Consider the following 16875-nt stretch of genomic DNA (forward strand, 5'->3'; position numbering starts at 1 on the left):
CACCCGCGTCATGGTGTGGCCTCACAGGAGGCGGGGGAAGAATCTTGATTCTGGGAACAGGCTGACTGGTGCAGCTTTTTTCCCTCTACCCTTGTCTCTGTACAGAAAGGAAGCGCCATTTGACCCGCTTGCTTTTCTGAAGCCGAAAGGACTGTACCTTTGTCTGTGAGGAAACCTGAGGTAAAATTATTTCTTCCCAGCAGTTGCTGTGGATACGAGGTCCCAGAGACCATCCCAAATAATTCCTCACCCTTATAAGGCTCTCTATGCGCTTTTTAAGTCAGCATCACCTGTCCAGTGACAGGTCTCTAATACCCTCCTGACAGAATGGACATTACATTTATTTTGGATGCCAGCCGGCAAAATATCCCTCTGTGCATCCCCCATATATAAGACGACGTCTTTAATATGTTTTTATGTTTGCCAACTAGTATCCCTGTTTGACAGGGTCACCGACCACGCTGCAGCAGCACTATCTGCAGGTCTCAGTCTAGTACCTGAGTGTGTAAATACAGACTTCAGGATAGCCTCCTGTTTTTTATCAACAGGTACCTATTAAAGTGGCCGTATCCTAAGACGGCAGTGTCACCTTTTTTGACAAACGTGTGAGCGCCTTATCCACCCTAGGGGATATCTCCCAGCGTAACTTATCCACCTGGCGGGAAAGGGTACGCCATCAGTAACTTTTTATAAATTACCAGTTTCTTAACGGGGGAACCCACGCTTTCACACACTTCATTTATTCATCTGATGGGGGAACAAAACACTGCCTGTTTTTTTCTCCCCAAACCTAAAACCCATTTTTAGAGGTGCTTGGGTTAAAGTCAGAAATGTATAACACATTTTTTATTGCCGGGATCACGTCACGGATGTTCCTAGTGGATTGTGTATATGTCTCCACCTTGTCGACACTGGAGTCAGACTCCGTGTCGACATCTGTGTCTGCCATCTGAGAGAGCGGGCGTTTTTGAGCCCCTGATGGCCTTTGAGACGCCTGAGCAGGCGCGGGCTGAGAAGCCGGCTGTCCCACAGCTGTTACGTCATCCACCCTTTTATGTAAGGAGTTGACACTGTCGGTTAATACCTTTCACCTATCCATCCACTCTGGTGTCGGCCCCACAGGGGGCGACATCACATATATCGGCCTCTGTTCTGTCACCATATAAGCCTCCTCATTCAACATGTCGACACAGCCGTACCGACACACCGCAGACACACAGGGAATGCTCTAAACGAGGACAGGACCCACAAAAGCCCTTTGGGGGGACAGAGTAAGAGTATGCCAGCACACACCAGAGCGCTATATATATACAGGGACTAACTGAGTTATGTCCCTAATAGCTTTTATATAATATACTGTATACAGTGCCAATTTTAATGCCCCCCCTCTCTTTTCCCTCTTACTGTACTGTAGAATTGCAGGGAAGAGCCAGGGAGCTTCCCTCCAGCCGAGCTGTGAGGGAAAAATGGCGCCAGTGTGCTGAGGAGATAGGCTCCGCCCCTTTTTCGCGGCCTATTCTCCCGTTTTTTATGGAATTCTGGCAGGGGTATTTACCTCATATATAGCCCCTGGGGCCATATATTGAGGTATTTTAGCCAGCCAAGGTGTTTTTATTGCTGCCTCAGGGCGCCCCCCCCCAGCGCCCTGCACCCTCAGTGACCGGAGTGTGAAGTGTGTGAGAGGAGCAATGGCGCACAGCTGCAGTGCTGTGCGCTACCTTGGTGAAGACAGAGTCTTCATGCCGCCGATTTTCCGGACCATCTTCTTGCTTCTGGCTCTGTAAGGGGGACGGCGGCGCGGCTCCGGGACCGAACATCAAGGCTGGGCCTGCGGTCGATCCCTCTGGAGCTAATGGTGTCCAGTAGCCTAAGAAGCCCAATCCGGCTGCAAGCAGGCAGGTTCGCTTCTTCTCCCCTTAGTCCCTCGCTGCAGTGAGCCTGTTGCCAGCAGGTCTCACTGAAAATAACAAATTCTAAGACTATAACTTTCTAAGAGCTCAGGAGAGCCCCTAGTGTGCATCCAACCTCGGCCGGGCACGAAATCTAACTGAGGCTTGGAGGAGGGCCATAGTGGGAGGAGCCAGTGCACACCAGGTAGTCTAAGATCTTTCTAGAGTGCCCAGCCTCCTTCGGAGCCCGCTATTCCCCATGGTCCTTACAGAGTTCCCAGCATCCACTAGGACGTTAGAGAAATATGGTGTGTGTGCCCACTTTGCCAGTGTATTTCATGCCCAAAACAGTGTTGGGCCAGGCAAAATACAAGTGGGTCATATGCAAGGGACCCTACTCTGTTGATTTCAGGTGTCAAATTTGTGACAGAAGACTCATTAACCCTTGCGAAACTGAATGATCTGAATAAGAAGCTGGAGTTCGAATAAGAAGTGAATAAGAAGCTGGAGCTTGAATAAGAAGTGAATAAGAAGCTGGCCGAATAAGAAGCTAACTTCAGCCTCGTACAACCAGGTGGCTTTACATAGGAGGATTTGCCCAAGCAGTCCCAGGAACAGTGAGCTGAGGAGGAAAAGACAGATATGCAGCTCCAGGGCGGGAACACTTGCCGGAAATGGCACCCTGGGGCTGGGGGAGGGGCTTCAGGTCTAAGCCTTATCCCCCTGCTGGCAAAACCACCGGGTACTGTGGGCGATATTAAAATCGGTTTTAAGAGAAAACCTGACCTGCGCCCATGCCCTGGTGATCTAGTGGGATCGCCTGTATCCACAGTGTCCACCGCCAGCGCGCGCGGCACGCCTCCCACTGACCGCGCCGGATCGCGATAAAGACCGGTTCCCGCGAGTGGGACCCACTTACCACCTCCCGAAGCGCGGCCACGCGATCCTGGAGAGCCCCAGCCATGTGTGTCTAACGTGAAGAAAACCGAAGCCTCCGCTGTAGGTACCCGGCAACCAGGGCTCGGGAGTGTACAGCGCCGCTGGGGAGAGCTGGAGCTGCAGCCGTGAATGTCACAAGATATTTCCCACCGGTGCTGCCCTTCAAGTCTTCACTTTTTACCTCATAAAAAGCTTTTCTCAGGGCTGCTTGGAGCAGCCCCTCTGCTAAGTGCCTGCTTACTGCAGCACCAACTTACAAACTGAGCTCCTGCGCTGGGAGGCGGGGTGATGTAGGAGGCGGCGCTATGCATCTTGGGAAGAAGGTCAAAGCTTTGAGCCTGTTTGTGCCTCGGATCAAGATCCTACTCTACACCCCATTGTCCAGACTTGTGGAGCCCAGTGTACCCCGCAGCAGAAATATTAAAATAAGATTTTACTTACCGATAAATCTATTTCTCGTAGTCCGTAGTGGATGCTGGGGACTCCGTCAGGACCATGGGGAATAGCGGCTCCGCAGGAGACAGGGCACAAAACTAAAGCTTTAGGATCAGGTGGTGTGTACTGGCTCCTCCCCCTATGACCCTCCTCCAAGCCTCAGTTAGGATACTGTGCCCGGACGAGCGTACACAATAAGGAAGGATATTGAATCCCGGGTAAGACTCATACCAGCCACACCAATCACACCGTATAACTTGTGATCTAAACCCAGTTAACAGTATGACAAACGTAGGAGCCTCTGAACAGACGGCTCACAACAAATAACAACCCGATTTTTTTGTAACAATAACTATGTACAAGTATTGCAGACAATCCGCACTTGGGATGGGCGCCCAGCATCCACTACGGACTACGAGAAATAGATTTATCGGTAAGTAAAATCTTATTTTCTCTGACGTCCTAAGTGGATGCTGGGGACTCCGTCAGGACCATGGGGATTATACCAAAGCTCCCAAACGGGCGGGAGAGTGCGGATGACTCTGCAGCACCGAATGAGAGAACTCCAGGTCCTCTTTAGCCAGGGTATCAAATTTGTAGAATTTTACAAACGTGTTCTCCCCCGACCACGTAGCTGCTCGGCAGAGTTGTAATGCCGAGACCCCTCGGGCAGCCGCCCAGGATGAGCCCACCTTCCTTGTGGAATGGGCCTTGACAGATTTAGGCTGTGGCAGGCCTGCCACAGAATGTGCAAGTTGAATTGTGCTACAAATCCAACGAGCAATCGTCTGCTTAGAAGCAGGAGCACCCAGCTTGTTGGGTGCATACAGTATAAACAGCGAGTCAGATTTTCTGACTCCAGCCGTCCTTGAAAAGTATATTTTCAATGCCCTGACAACGTCCAGCAACTTGGAATCTTCCAAATCGCTAGTAGCCGCAGGCACCACAATAGGCTGGTTCAGGTGAAACGCTGACACCACCTTAGGCAGAAAATGAGGACGCGTCCGCAGTTCTGCCCTGTCCGAATGGAAAATCAGATATGGGCTCTTATACGATAAAGCCGCCAATTCTGATACTCTCCTGGCTGAAGCCAGGGCCAGTAGCATGGTTACTTTCCATGTAAGATATTTCAAATCCACCGATTTGAGTGGCTCAAACCAATGGGATTTGAGAAAATCCAAAACTACATTCAGGTCCCACGGAGCCACTGGGGGCACAACCGGGGGCTGTATATGTAGTACTCCTTTTACAAAAGTCTGGACTTCAGGAACTGAAGCCAATTCTTTCTGGAAGAAAATCGACAGGGCCGAAATTTGAACCTTAATGGACCCCAATTTGAGGCCCATAGACAATCCTGTTTGCAGGAAATGTAGGAATCGACCCAGTTGAAATTCCTCCGTGGGGGCCTTCCTGGCCTCACACCACACAACATATTTTCTCCAAATGCGGTGATAATGTTGTGCAGTCACCTCCTTCCTGGCTTTAACCAGTGTAGGAATGACCTCTTCTGGAATGCCTTTTTCCTTTAGAATTCGGCGTTCAACCGCCATGCCGTCAAACGCAGCCGCGGTAAGTCTTGGAATAGACACGGTCCCTGCTGAATCAGGTCCCGTCTTAGAGGTAGAGGCCACGGATTTTCCGTGAGCATCTCCTGAAGTTCCGGGTACCAAGTTCTTCTTGGCCAATCCGGAGCCACGAGTATCGTTCTTACTCCCCTTTGCCGTATAATTCTCAGTACTTTGGGTATGAGAGGCAGAGGAGGAAATACATACACTGACTGGTACACCCACGGTGTTACCAGAGCGTCCACAGCTATTGCCTGAGGGTCTCTTGACCTGGCGCAATACCTGTCCAGTTTTTTGTTGAGGCGAGACGCCATCATATCCACCTTTGGTTTTTCCCAACGGTTCACAATCATGTGGAAGACTTCTGGATGAAGTCCCCACTCTCCCGGGTGTAGATCGTGTCTGCTGAGGAAGTCTGCTTCCCAGTTGTCTACTCCCGGAATGAACACTGCTGACAGTGCTATCACATGATCTTCCGCCCAGCGAAGAATCCTTGCAGCTTCTGCCATTGCTCTCCTGCTTCTTGTGCCGCCCTGTCTGTTTACGTGGGCGACTGCCGTGATGTTGTCCGACTGGATCAACACCGGCTGACCCTGAAGCAGGGGTTTTGCCAGGCTTAGAGCATTGTAAATTTCTCTTAGCTCCAGTATATTTATATGAAGAGACATCTCCAGGCTTGACCATACTCCCTGGAAGTTTCTTCCCTGTGTGACCGCTCCCCAGCCTCTCAGACTGGCATCCGTGGTCACCAGGACCCAGTCCTGTATGCCGAATCTGCGGCCCTCTAACAGATGAGCACTCTGCAACCACCACAGAAGAGACACCCTTGTCCGTGGCGATAAGGTTATCCGCTGATGCATCTGCAGATGCGATCCGGACCATTTGTCCAGCAGATCCCACTGAAAAGTTCGTGCGTGGAATCTGCCGAATGGAATTGCTTCGTAAGAAGCCACCATCTTTCCCAGGACTCTTGTGCATTGATGCACAGACACTTTTCCTGGTTTTAGGAGGTTCCTGACAAGTTCGGATAACTCCTTGGCTTTCTCCTCCGGAAGAAACACCTTTTTCTGAACCGTGTCCAGAATCATTCCCAGGAACAGCAGACGTGTTGTCGGGGTCAACTGAGATTTTGTAAAATTCAGAATCCACCCGTGTTGTTGCAGCACTACTTGGGTTAGTGCTACTCCGTCCTCCAGCTGTTCTCTGGATCTTGCCCTTATCAGGAGATCGTCCAAGTAAGGGATAATTAATACGCCTCTTCTTCGCAGAAGAATCATCATTTCGGCCATTACCTTGGTAAAGACCCGAGGTGCCGTGGACAATCCAAACGGCAGCGTCTGAAACTGATAATGACAGTTTTGCACCACGAACCTGAGGTACCCTTGATGTGAAGGGCAAATTGGGACATGCAGGTAAGCATCCTTTATGTCCAGGGACACCATAAAGTCCCCTTCTTCCAGATTCGCTATCACTGCTCTGAGTGATTCCATCTTGAACTTGAATTTTTGTATGTACAGGTTCAAAGATTTCAGATTTAGAATAGGTCTTACCGAGCCGTCCGGCTTCGGTACCACAAATAGCGTGGAGTAATACCCCTTTCCCTGTTGTAGGAGGGGTACCTTGACTATCACCTGCTGAGAAAACAGCTTGTGAATGGCTTCCAATACCGTCGCCCTGTCTGAGGGAGACGTTGGCAAAGCAGACTTTAGGAACCGGCGAGGGAGAGACTTCTCGAATTCCAACCTGTAACCCTGAGATACTACCTGCAGGATCCAAGGGTCCACCTGTGAGCAAGCCCACTGTGCGCTGAAATTCCTGAGTCGACCCCCCACCGCTCCTGAGTCCGCTTGTACAGCCCCAGCGTCATGCTGAGGGCTTTGCAGAACCCTGGGAGGGCTTCTGTTCCTGGGCAGGGGCTGCTTGCTGCCCTCTCTTACCCCTTCCTCTGCCCCGGGGCAGATATGACTGTCCTTTTGCCCTCTTGTTCTTATAGGACCGAAAGGACTGCGGCTGAAAAGACGGTGTCTTTTTCTGTTGGGAGGGGGTCTGAGGTAAAAAGGTGGATTTTCCGGCAGTTGCCGTGGCCACCAGATCCGATAGACCTACGCCAAATAATTCCTCCCCTTTATACGGCAATACTTCCATATGTCGTTTGGAATCCGCATCACCTGACCACTGTCGCGTCCATAAACTTCTTCTGGCAGATATGGACATCGCACTTACTCTCGATGCCAGAGTGCAAATATCCCTCTGAGCATCTCGCATATAAAGAAAAGCATCCTTTAATTGCTCTATAGTCAATAAAATACTGTCCCTATCCAGGGTATCAATATTTTCAGTCAGGGAATCCGACCAGACCACCCCAGCACTGCACATCCAGGCTGAGGCGATGGCTGGTCGCAGTATAACACCAGTATGTGTGTATATACTCTTTAGGGTAGTTTCCAGCCTCCTATCAGCTGGATCCTTGAGGGCGGCCGTATCAGGAGACGGTAACGCCACTTGTTTTGATAAGCGTGTGAGCGCCTTATCCACCCTAGGGGGTGTTTCCCAGCGCGCCCTAACCTCTGGCGGGAAAGGGTATAATGCCAATAACTTTTTTGAAATTAGCACTTTTCTATCTGGGTTAACCCACGCTTCATCACATACATCATTCAATTCCTCTGATTCAGGAAAAACTACAGGTAGTTTTTTCACCCCCCACATAATACCCCTTTTTGTGGTACTTGCAGTATCAGAGATATGCAAAGCCTCCTTCATTGCCGTGATCATATAACGTGTGGCTCTACTTGAAAATACGTTTGTTTCTTCACCGTCGACACTAGATTCAGTGTCCGTGTCTGGGTCTGTGTCGACCGACTGAGGTAAAGGGCGTTTTACAGCCCCTGACGGTGTCTGAGACGCCTGGGCAGGTACCAACTGGTTTTCCGGCCGTCTCATGTCGTCAACTGATTTTTGTAATGTGCTGACATTATCACGTAATTCCATAAACAAAGCCATCCATTGCCGGTGTCACCATTACCGGCAATTGCTCTGCCTCCACACCAACATCGTCCTCATACATGTCGACACACACGTACCGACACACAGCAGACACACAGGGAATGCTCTTATCGAAGACAGGACCCCACTAGCCCTTTGGGGAGACAGAGGGAGAGTTTGCCAGCACACACCCAAGTGCTATAATATATATGGGAACAACCTTATATAAGTGTTGTATCCTTATAGCAGCTTAAATATATAAAATATCGCCAAAAAAAGTGCCCCCCCTCTCTGTTTTACCCTGTTTCTGTAGTGCAGTGCAGGGGAGAGTCCTGGGAGCCTTCCTCACAGCGGAGCTGAGCAGGAAAATGGCGCTGTGTGCTGAGGAGAATAAGCCCCGCCCCCTATTCCGGCGGGCTTTTCTCCCGTAGTTTGTAATATCTGGCAGGGGTTAAATACATCCATATAGCCTCAAGGGCTATATGTGATGTATTTTTTAGCCATAAAAGGTATTTACATTGCTGCCCAGGGCGCCCCCAGCAGCGCCCTGCACCCTCCGTGACCGTTGGTGAGAAGTGTGTGACAAACAATGGCGCACAGCTGCAGTGCTGTGCGCTACCTTCAAGAAGACTGAAGAGCCTTCTGCCGCCGGTTTCTGGACCTTCAATCTTCAGCATCTGCAAGGGGGGTCGGCGGCGCGGCTCCGGGACGAACCCCAGGGTGAGACCTGTGTTCCGACTCCCTCTGGAGCTAATGGTGTCCAGTAGCCTAAGAAGCCAATCCATCCTGCACGCAGGTGAGTTGAACTTCTCTCCCCCAAGTCCCTCGATGCAGTGAGCCTGTTGCCAGCAGGACTCACTGAAAATAAAAAACCTAAAAACTTTTTCTAAGCAGCTCCTTAAGAGAGCCACCTAGATTGCACCCTGCTCGGACGGGCACAAAAACCTAACTGAGGCTTGGAGGAGGGTCATAGGGGGAGGAGCCAGTACACACCACCTGATCCTAAAGCTTTAGTTTTGTGCCCTGTCTCCTGCGGAGCCGCTATTCCCCATGGTCCTGACGGAGTCCCCAGCATCCACTTAGGACGTCAGAGAAATTGTGTTTATATGTCATCCTTAAGTTCAGTTATGGGGTGAGAGACAGGATTTGCTTCCGTTTGTCCATATTTTATGATTGGAAGCCACCAGCACTGGTTTTGCCTGTCACATTGACCACAAATAATTTGTATTGGTCTTGGACCACCAACACGGGGCTCCCCTGCAACATACTTACCTTCTTCTAACTTCTCCTCTCCAGAAGCCGTCCGAAGGGGAGACGCAGCATGTCACTTTGGGGGGTGGGGCTGGCCCCGGTTGTCATCAGGCCCCACCACCAAGCCCGGGAAATGGCCACGATTCGCAGGTCGGGGGTGAGGCTAAATGATGGCAATCATCCCTTTTAGCCCTGCCCTTCTAAGACCGTCGCTGCATTTTCAAGGGTTTTTATCTTCACCCTGCCCACTTCACTAGGAAGTGGGCAGGATGCGGGAGAGCCACATACCCTTCTGGGGCTGTGGTGGACTACTCTAAAAATCGGGAGTTTCCTGCAGGATCCAGGAGGGTAAGCATTGGCAAGTATGCCCTGCAAGCAGGGCCGGCAACAGAAATCTTGGGGCCCGGTACAATGAGATCCCTGTGGGCCCCCCCGATATACAAATATAGGGGCGTGACCACAGAGCTCCTTTTACACATTACGTCAGGCAGAGTCTCCCTTTTTACACATTACAGCAGCAGAGTCCCATTTTTTACACATTATGGCAGCAGAATCCCCTTTTTTACACATTAGGCAGGCAGAGTCCCCCATTTTTACACATTATGGCAGGCAGTCCCCATTTTTACACATTATGGGAGGGGGAGAGAGAGTTATACTCACCTGTAACGATCCAGCATGCCCCACCATAATGGCCATCCCTACCTTTTCTCGCCCTGCAATCTTCGCTCTTACCTACAGTAATACCAGGTTTACAGGGCAGATGTAATGCATGCACATGCATCCATGATATGTGCCTGCACGCAGCCCATCCCAAACCCAAAGCCCCAAACTCCTGCTGGAGAGCCGAGTGCACCTGCAATGCAGACACTTGACTTACCAGACACAGCCGCCAGCGCCGTGAATCAACGAGGCTCAGCCTCCGAGTGACCAGCTTGATGCACCCCGCCGCAACAAGCTGCCAGCAGTCCCGCAATCCTGCTCCTGCCTGCCTGCTCACGCTCCTCACAGCAGAGACAGGGCGGGCGGGGATGACTGGGAGAGGAGGGGAGGTCCGGAGGTAGCGTTGTGTGACAGCTGACCTGGGGCTGGGCTTGGGGATGCTAAGTGGTGACCACAGATCATGGGGGTGGAGGAGCTGAAAAACTGCACAGCGGGCGGCCCGCAGCTGGCGCGATGCCGCAATTTATATAATTATTTAGATCTGTTACATGCTGCCGCCGCTCAGGGGCGGATCCAGAAGAAAATGATAGGGGGGGGCACCATGGAAGGGGCAAGTACATTTGCGTGCGGCTTCGGTGCATGGTGCAGTGTGCAGGGGCAGCGTTTGAGGGACAGGGGGCAGCGTGTGAAGGTCAAGGTGCAGGGGGAAATGTGTGTGGTGCTGGGTACAGGGGGCAGTGTGTGAGGGGCAGGGGGCAGCGTAATAATGCCCACAGTAGTAGCACCCCGTAATACACATAATGCCCACCACAGTAGCGCTTCTTATACAATGCCCACAGTTGTAGCGCTCATTATGCAATGTCCATTGTACTGGTAGTGCCCCTTATACAGACCCCATAGTAGTGGTGCCCCTTATGCAATGCCCGTATTGCCCCCAGTAGTAATGTTGCCTGTAGTAATACCCCCAGTCATTTAGCACCCTAGTAGTTATGCCCCCAGTGGTAATGCCCCTGCAGTTATGACCCCAGTAGTTTACCCCCCCTTTAGTTTAGCCTCCCAGTAGTAATGCCCTCAGTAGTTTGCCTGCTTGTAGTTTAGCCACCAATAGTAATGCCCCCCTGTAGTTTGCACCATTGTAGTTATGCCCCCCTTGTAGTTTAGCCCCCAGTAGTAATGCCCCCAGTAGTTTGGCCCCTGTAGTTATCGCCCAGTAGTTTGGCCTCCCTGTAGTTTAGCCCCCAAGTAGTAATGCCCCTGTAGTTACGCCGCCATTAGTAATGCCCCTGTAGTTAAGCCGCCAGTAGTAATGCCCCTGTAGTTACGCCGCCATTAGTAATGCCCCTGTAGTTAAGCCACCAGTAGTAATGCCCCTGTAGTTACGCCGCCAGTAGTAATGCCCCTGTAGTTACGCCGCCAGTAGTAATGCCCCTGTAGTTACGCCGCCAGTAGTAATGCCCTCCTGCAGTATGCCCCCAGTAGTTAGCCCTTTGTAGTTTGCCCCCTTGTAGCTTACCCCCAGTGGTTTGCCCCAGTAATAATGTCCCCCAGTAGTTTGCCCCCAGTAGATGCCCCCCAGTAATAATGTCCCCCAGCAGTTTGCCCCCAGTAAAAATATCCCCCAGTAATAATGCCCCCAGTAGTAATGCCCCAATAGATGACTCCCCCCCAGTAGTAATGCCCCCCAGTAATAATGCCCCCAGTAGTAATGCCCCAATAGATGACTCCCCCCAGTGGTAATGCCCCCCAGTAATAATGCCCCCAGTAGTAATGCCCCAATAGATGACTCCCCCCCAGTAGTAATGCCCCCCAGTAATAATGCCCCCAGTAGTAATGCCCCAATAGATGACTCCCCCCCAGTGGTAATGCCCCCCAGTAATAATGCCCCAAGTAGTAATGCCCCAATAGATGACTCCCCCCCAGTAGCAATGCACCCCAGTAATAATGCCCCCAGTAGTAATGCCCCCCCAGCAGTAATGCCCCTTGCTGCTGCCCCCTCGTCAGTAGTAATGTCCCCCGTAAATTGCCCCCAGTAGGTGCCCCCAGTGGCGTCATGAGGCGGGTGCGGGGGGTGCGGCCCGCACCCGGGTGTCACCCTTCAGTGGGGTGACAGCAAACAAGAGCCTCACACCTGTCGCATTCCTACCATTACACTGACAATGTGTCAGAAAGCACGGACCCAGCCGCGGCGCACATGCACCTGCTCGGAGGGGGAGGGGGGGGGGGGGGTTGCACTATCATAACTGTGCCGCGGCGTCCTCTTGTTATGATCGCATCCCCCTGCTGACTCAAATCGCTGCCTGAATACCGCCGCCGGGTCCGTACTGGCGGTTCCTGACAGTCTCCTCAGCCAGGATGCCGGTCGCTGTACGTCACTCCTCATGACGTCATCTTGCGCGCCGGCACCGCTTGCAGCTTGCCATTCTCCTCACTGCCGCCGGCCACGTTCTGCACACCGCAGCCCACCTCCTCCGCTGCCTAGGGCCGCCTACTACACCCCCCTCCGCTGCTCAGGTACTTACCCTGCTTCCCTATGTCCCTGTCACTGCTGTCACTCACTTTCCCTGCTGTCACTGTACCTCTGTCACTATACTTCAGTCACTGTCCCTGCTGTCACTGTCCCTGCTGTCACTATACCTCTCACTGTCCCTGCTGTCACGGTCCCTGCTGTCACTATACCTCTGTCACTGTCCCTGCTGTCACCGCTGTCACTGTCCCTGCTGTCAGTATACCTCTGTCACTGTCCCTGCTGTCACTATACCTCTCACTGTCCCTGCTGTCACTATACCTCTGTCACTGTCCCTGCTGTCACTATACCTCTGTCACTGTCCCTGCTGTCACGGTCCCTGCTGTCACTATACCTCTGTCACTGGCCCTGCTGTCACTATACCTCTGTCACTGTCCCTGCTGTCACGGTCCCTGCTGTCACTATACCTCTGTCACTGTCCCTGCTGTCACCGCTGTCACTGTCCCTCTGTCACTGCACCTCTGTCACTGTCCCTGCTGTCAGTATACCTCTGTCACTGTCCCTGCTGTCACTATACCTCTGTCACTGTCCCTGCTGTCACCGCTGTCACTGTCCCTCTGTCACTGCACCTCTGTCACTGTCCCTGCTGTCACTATACCTCTGTCACTGTCCCTGCTGTCACTATACCTCTGTCACTGTCCCTGCTGTCACCGCTGTCACTGTCCCTCTGTCACTGCACCTCTGTCACTGTCCCTGCTGTCAGTATACCTCTGTCACTGTCCCTGCTGTCACCGCTGTCACTGTCCCTCTGTCACTGCACCTCTGTCACTGTCCCTGCTGTCAGTATACCTCTGTCACTGTCCCTGCTGTCACTATACCTCTGTCACTGTCCCTGCTGTCACCGCTGTCACTGTCCCTCTGTCACTGCACCTCTGTCACTGTCCCTGCTGTCACTGTCCCTCTGTCACTGTCCCTCTGTCACTGTCCCTGCTGTCACTCTCCCTGTCCCTGAATTTTGGATAATACTGTGTGCTTTAATGTGAATTTTGGCTCAGTCAGTGTGCTACAATGTTAGTTTCGGCTCATTCAGTGTGCTACAATGTGAATTTCGGATCATTCAGTGTGTTACAATGTGAATTTCGGCTCATTAAGAGTGCTACAATGTGAATTTCGGATCATTCAGTGTGTTACAATGTGAATGTCAGCTCATTCAGTGTGCTACAATGTGAGTTTCGGCTCATTCAGTGTGCTACAATGTGAATGTCGGCTCATTCAGTGTGCTATAATGTGAATTTTGGATCATTCAGTGTGCTACAATGTGAATTTCGGCTCATTCAGTGTGCTACAATGTGAGTTTCGGCTCATTCAGTGTGCAACAATGTGAGTTTCGGCTCATTCAGTGTGCTATAATGTGAGTTTCGGCTCATTCAGTGTGCTATAATGTGAATTTCGGCTCATTCAGAGTGTTACAATGTGAATTTCGGCTCATTCAGTGTGCTATAATGTGAATTTCGGCTCATTCAGTGTGCTACAATGTGAATTTCGGATCATTCAGTGTGTTACAATGTGAATTTCGGCTCATTCAGAGTGCTACAATGTGAATTTCGGATCATTCAGTGTGCTATAATGTGAAGTTTGGATCATTCTGTGTTCTATGATGTGAATTTCGGCTCATTCAGTGTGCTACAATATGAATTTCGGATCATTCAGTGTGTTACAATGTGAATTTCGGCTCATTCAGAGTGCTACAATGTGAATTTCGGATCATTCAGTGTGCTATAATGTGAATTTTGGATCATTCTGTGTTCTATGATGTGAATTTCGGCTCATTCAGTGTGCTACAATATGAATTTCGGATCATTCAGTGTGCTATAATGTGAATTTCGGCTCATTCAGTGTGCTATTATGTGAATTTCGGATCAATCTGTGTTCTATGATGTGAATTTCGGCTCATTCTGTGTTGTATAATGTGAATTTCGGCTCATACTCAATTATGGACATTATTCTGGTTGCATTTCATTTTAGCAATAAAATTGCTAAAATGCGCCACGCTGACAGTGAGCATGCAATCAAAGTGCGGTCGCATCCCTGAGGGACTGCACTTTCATTGGGGGCCGGCGTAGAAGGGTGTGGTTGGGAAAGGGGATCAGAGCTTTTTTGGGGCGGCTATGTGACATCACACGCACCCACTGCAACCCGAAAAATGGCGGTGCATTGCCTGCATACGCAGCCTAGCTACGTCTGCAGGGGGTCATCCTTCATATCTGCTTCAGCGATGTGATCGCAAAATAATTGAAATCGCATCGCTGGATGCCAATTAGCATCCTGGACGGACCCCAGCATGCTACAGAAACGATTGCAGATTCTGCTTTTAAGCAGAATATGCAAACCAACCTAAATAGGGTCCTATGTCACTACTATTGCCATCGCATTCAGTGATATACAGGAATTATGACTTACAAGTAAAACTAGTACAAAAACATTTCTAAGGATTGCGTGTGGTGTGATATGGGAGAAGGTCCATGGGGGGGTGACACCATGAGTTACCACACCGGGTGACACCAACCCTAGTGACGCCTCTGGGTGCCCCCGCTGCACTAAGAAAGATAAAAAAAAAAGGACATACTTACCGATCCCCGTTCGCTTCCGCTTCCAGACATCCTCCTGGCGTCCTCTCCTCAGCACTATGAGAGAGACGTCATGACTGACGTCTCTCCCATAGCGCACGCAGCACACAGTGACGGCGCCGGAGGCAGGAGCTCAGTACTGAGCTCCTGCTCCGGCTGCCGCTGTGCAGGGAGACGGGCGCCCGCTGGTAACACAATCTCAGCGGGCGCCCGTCATTTTCCTGTGCGGCGGCGCGGGGACGGACGACGGAGGGAGAACGGACAGGGGGGCCACTGCCGCTGCTGGACCTTGGGGCCCCTCACAACGTCGGGGCCCGGGACGGCTGTCCCCTTTGACCCCCCCTGTCGCCGGGCCTGCCTGCAAGTGCCCCAAGGCATCCAGTTTGGGAACCACTGGCATAATCTATGCATGAGCAACAAGGAAAGCACCTCCCAGCGCTAGCTGTGCATTTGCAACCAGCAGCGGTTATAAGCGCTGGTGACCTTTATCTTAAATCGCAAATGATACGGCTTTTGTGCCGTACGCTAGTCTGCATCTATCCGCAGGTTATATTGGCCAACGGCACTGCGGGAGGCGTTACGGCGCAACTGCGTCATTGCAGCACAGCCCCTGCATTGTATAGATGGAGCGAGGCCACAATGACACAACTGTGTCTATGATGCAATTCAGCACAAATCGTGTCATCGGCCGCCTGGACCACCCACTTCACTTCCGTGCTGGTAGGCGGACACGCCCTTACTGCGCTCAGCCTACGCTACTCCGTCCCTTCTCTCCCCCGCCTCCATAAACGCCATAATCCGCTTGCTGACAACTGGAGACCCTGGCTTATTCTCAGTGTCAGTAAGCACCTGTTACCCAGGCCTGTGGTCTGCACAGGGCACATATACAGTACACAGCTGACAGTGGTGCCACATAATGACGTGTATGAGAGCACTGCCAGCCTGCAGCCCAGTCAGTGACTGTCTGTCACCTGAAAATGTTAAATAAAGTTCATTCTAACTTTTCAAGGTCAAGACCACGTGGTCGCGCCGGCGGCTCCTGGAGGGGGAAGGTAACCTTGGCGACCAGAGCGATGCGGCCGCTTCCGGCCTGGGCTTCCCTCCCTCCCTCACTCTCGCGAGACTTGCGCTCCGCTCTGCGCGGCGCTGCCAGTTATCTCGCGAGACTTGCTGCTGCTGCTGCTGCTGCTGCTGCTTCCCTAGGTGAAGATGTCGGAGTCCGAGCACGGCAGGAAGTGGGACCGGTTCCTGGCAGATGCCACCGTCAAATTCGGTAACGTCCTGCAGGGCTGCCCCTAGCCGTTAGCGGGTCTGTCTTGTGACCCCGTGCCCTCTGCATGGTGTGACCTCTCACCTGTTCACATGTATGTATGTATGTAGCATTGCTCCTGGCTGTCGTCTGTCTAGTTTCTACCATGTAATTCTATGACCCACACAAGCACACACCCACTGAACTGTCTGCATTAAAATCCTGCTGTTCAGTGTAACTCTGCACATGACCTTTTCCTGTGGAAGTCCCTCCTTAGCACAGTCCTTAATGAGCCCTACAGCTTAGCGCGCTTGCACGTAAAGCCAGGTGGGTGTGTGACAAATGGCGTTGGGCGCAATGGTCTCACGCGTTGCAGACTTGGGTAGCGACGGCCATCGATGGTCAGACACCAACGGTGAACGGTTTTACCATCATCGGATGTTCACCGATGTTGTCAGACGGCATGCCCAATCAGGAGCCATCGTTGGTTCCCACCCATTGGTTATAAACCATCGATGGTCATCCCTAGCTTGCTGTGCAGAAATACCCTGCGTGGGTATGGAGAGTACCCAGGAGCAGTGATGTCACCGCAGCTCAAATAACTGCGCTGTCACTTTTTATTACACCTGGTCAGATCTCATTAGGGCACTTGTCAAAATGTGGTTAATGGGGGTGGGAGGCGATGCTCTGCTTTTCAGCACAGCTGCATTGGCGTGTCAGGGTAACACTGAACAGCGTGTTTTATGTTTGAACATTGTCACGTTTTCCAATTAGTGTACCTGTAAACTATGATGATATAAATACTGGGTGTCCG

General features: G+C 51.6%; 1 protein-coding gene across 1 annotated transcript in view; it reads left to right on the forward strand.

The window, feature by feature from the left end:
* Nucleotides 1–15977: 15977 nt before the first annotated feature.
* Nucleotides 15978–16875, forward strand: part of MICOS10 (mitochondrial contact site and cristae organizing system subunit 10) — a 57030-nt gene continuing 56132 nt past the window's right edge. Inside the window, exon 1 of the mRNA XM_063942139.1 lies at nt 15978–16085. Coding sequence (XP_063798209.1) covers nt 16022–16085 — 64 coding nt within the window. The 5' untranslated portion in view covers nt 15978–16021. The remainder of the gene's footprint in view (nt 16086–16875) is intronic.

Source organism: Pseudophryne corroboree, chromosome 10, assembly GCF_028390025.1.
Source record: "Pseudophryne corroboree isolate aPseCor3 chromosome 10, aPseCor3.hap2, whole genome shotgun sequence".
Lineage (NCBI taxonomy): Eukaryota > Metazoa > Chordata > Amphibia > Anura > Myobatrachidae > Pseudophryne > Pseudophryne corroboree.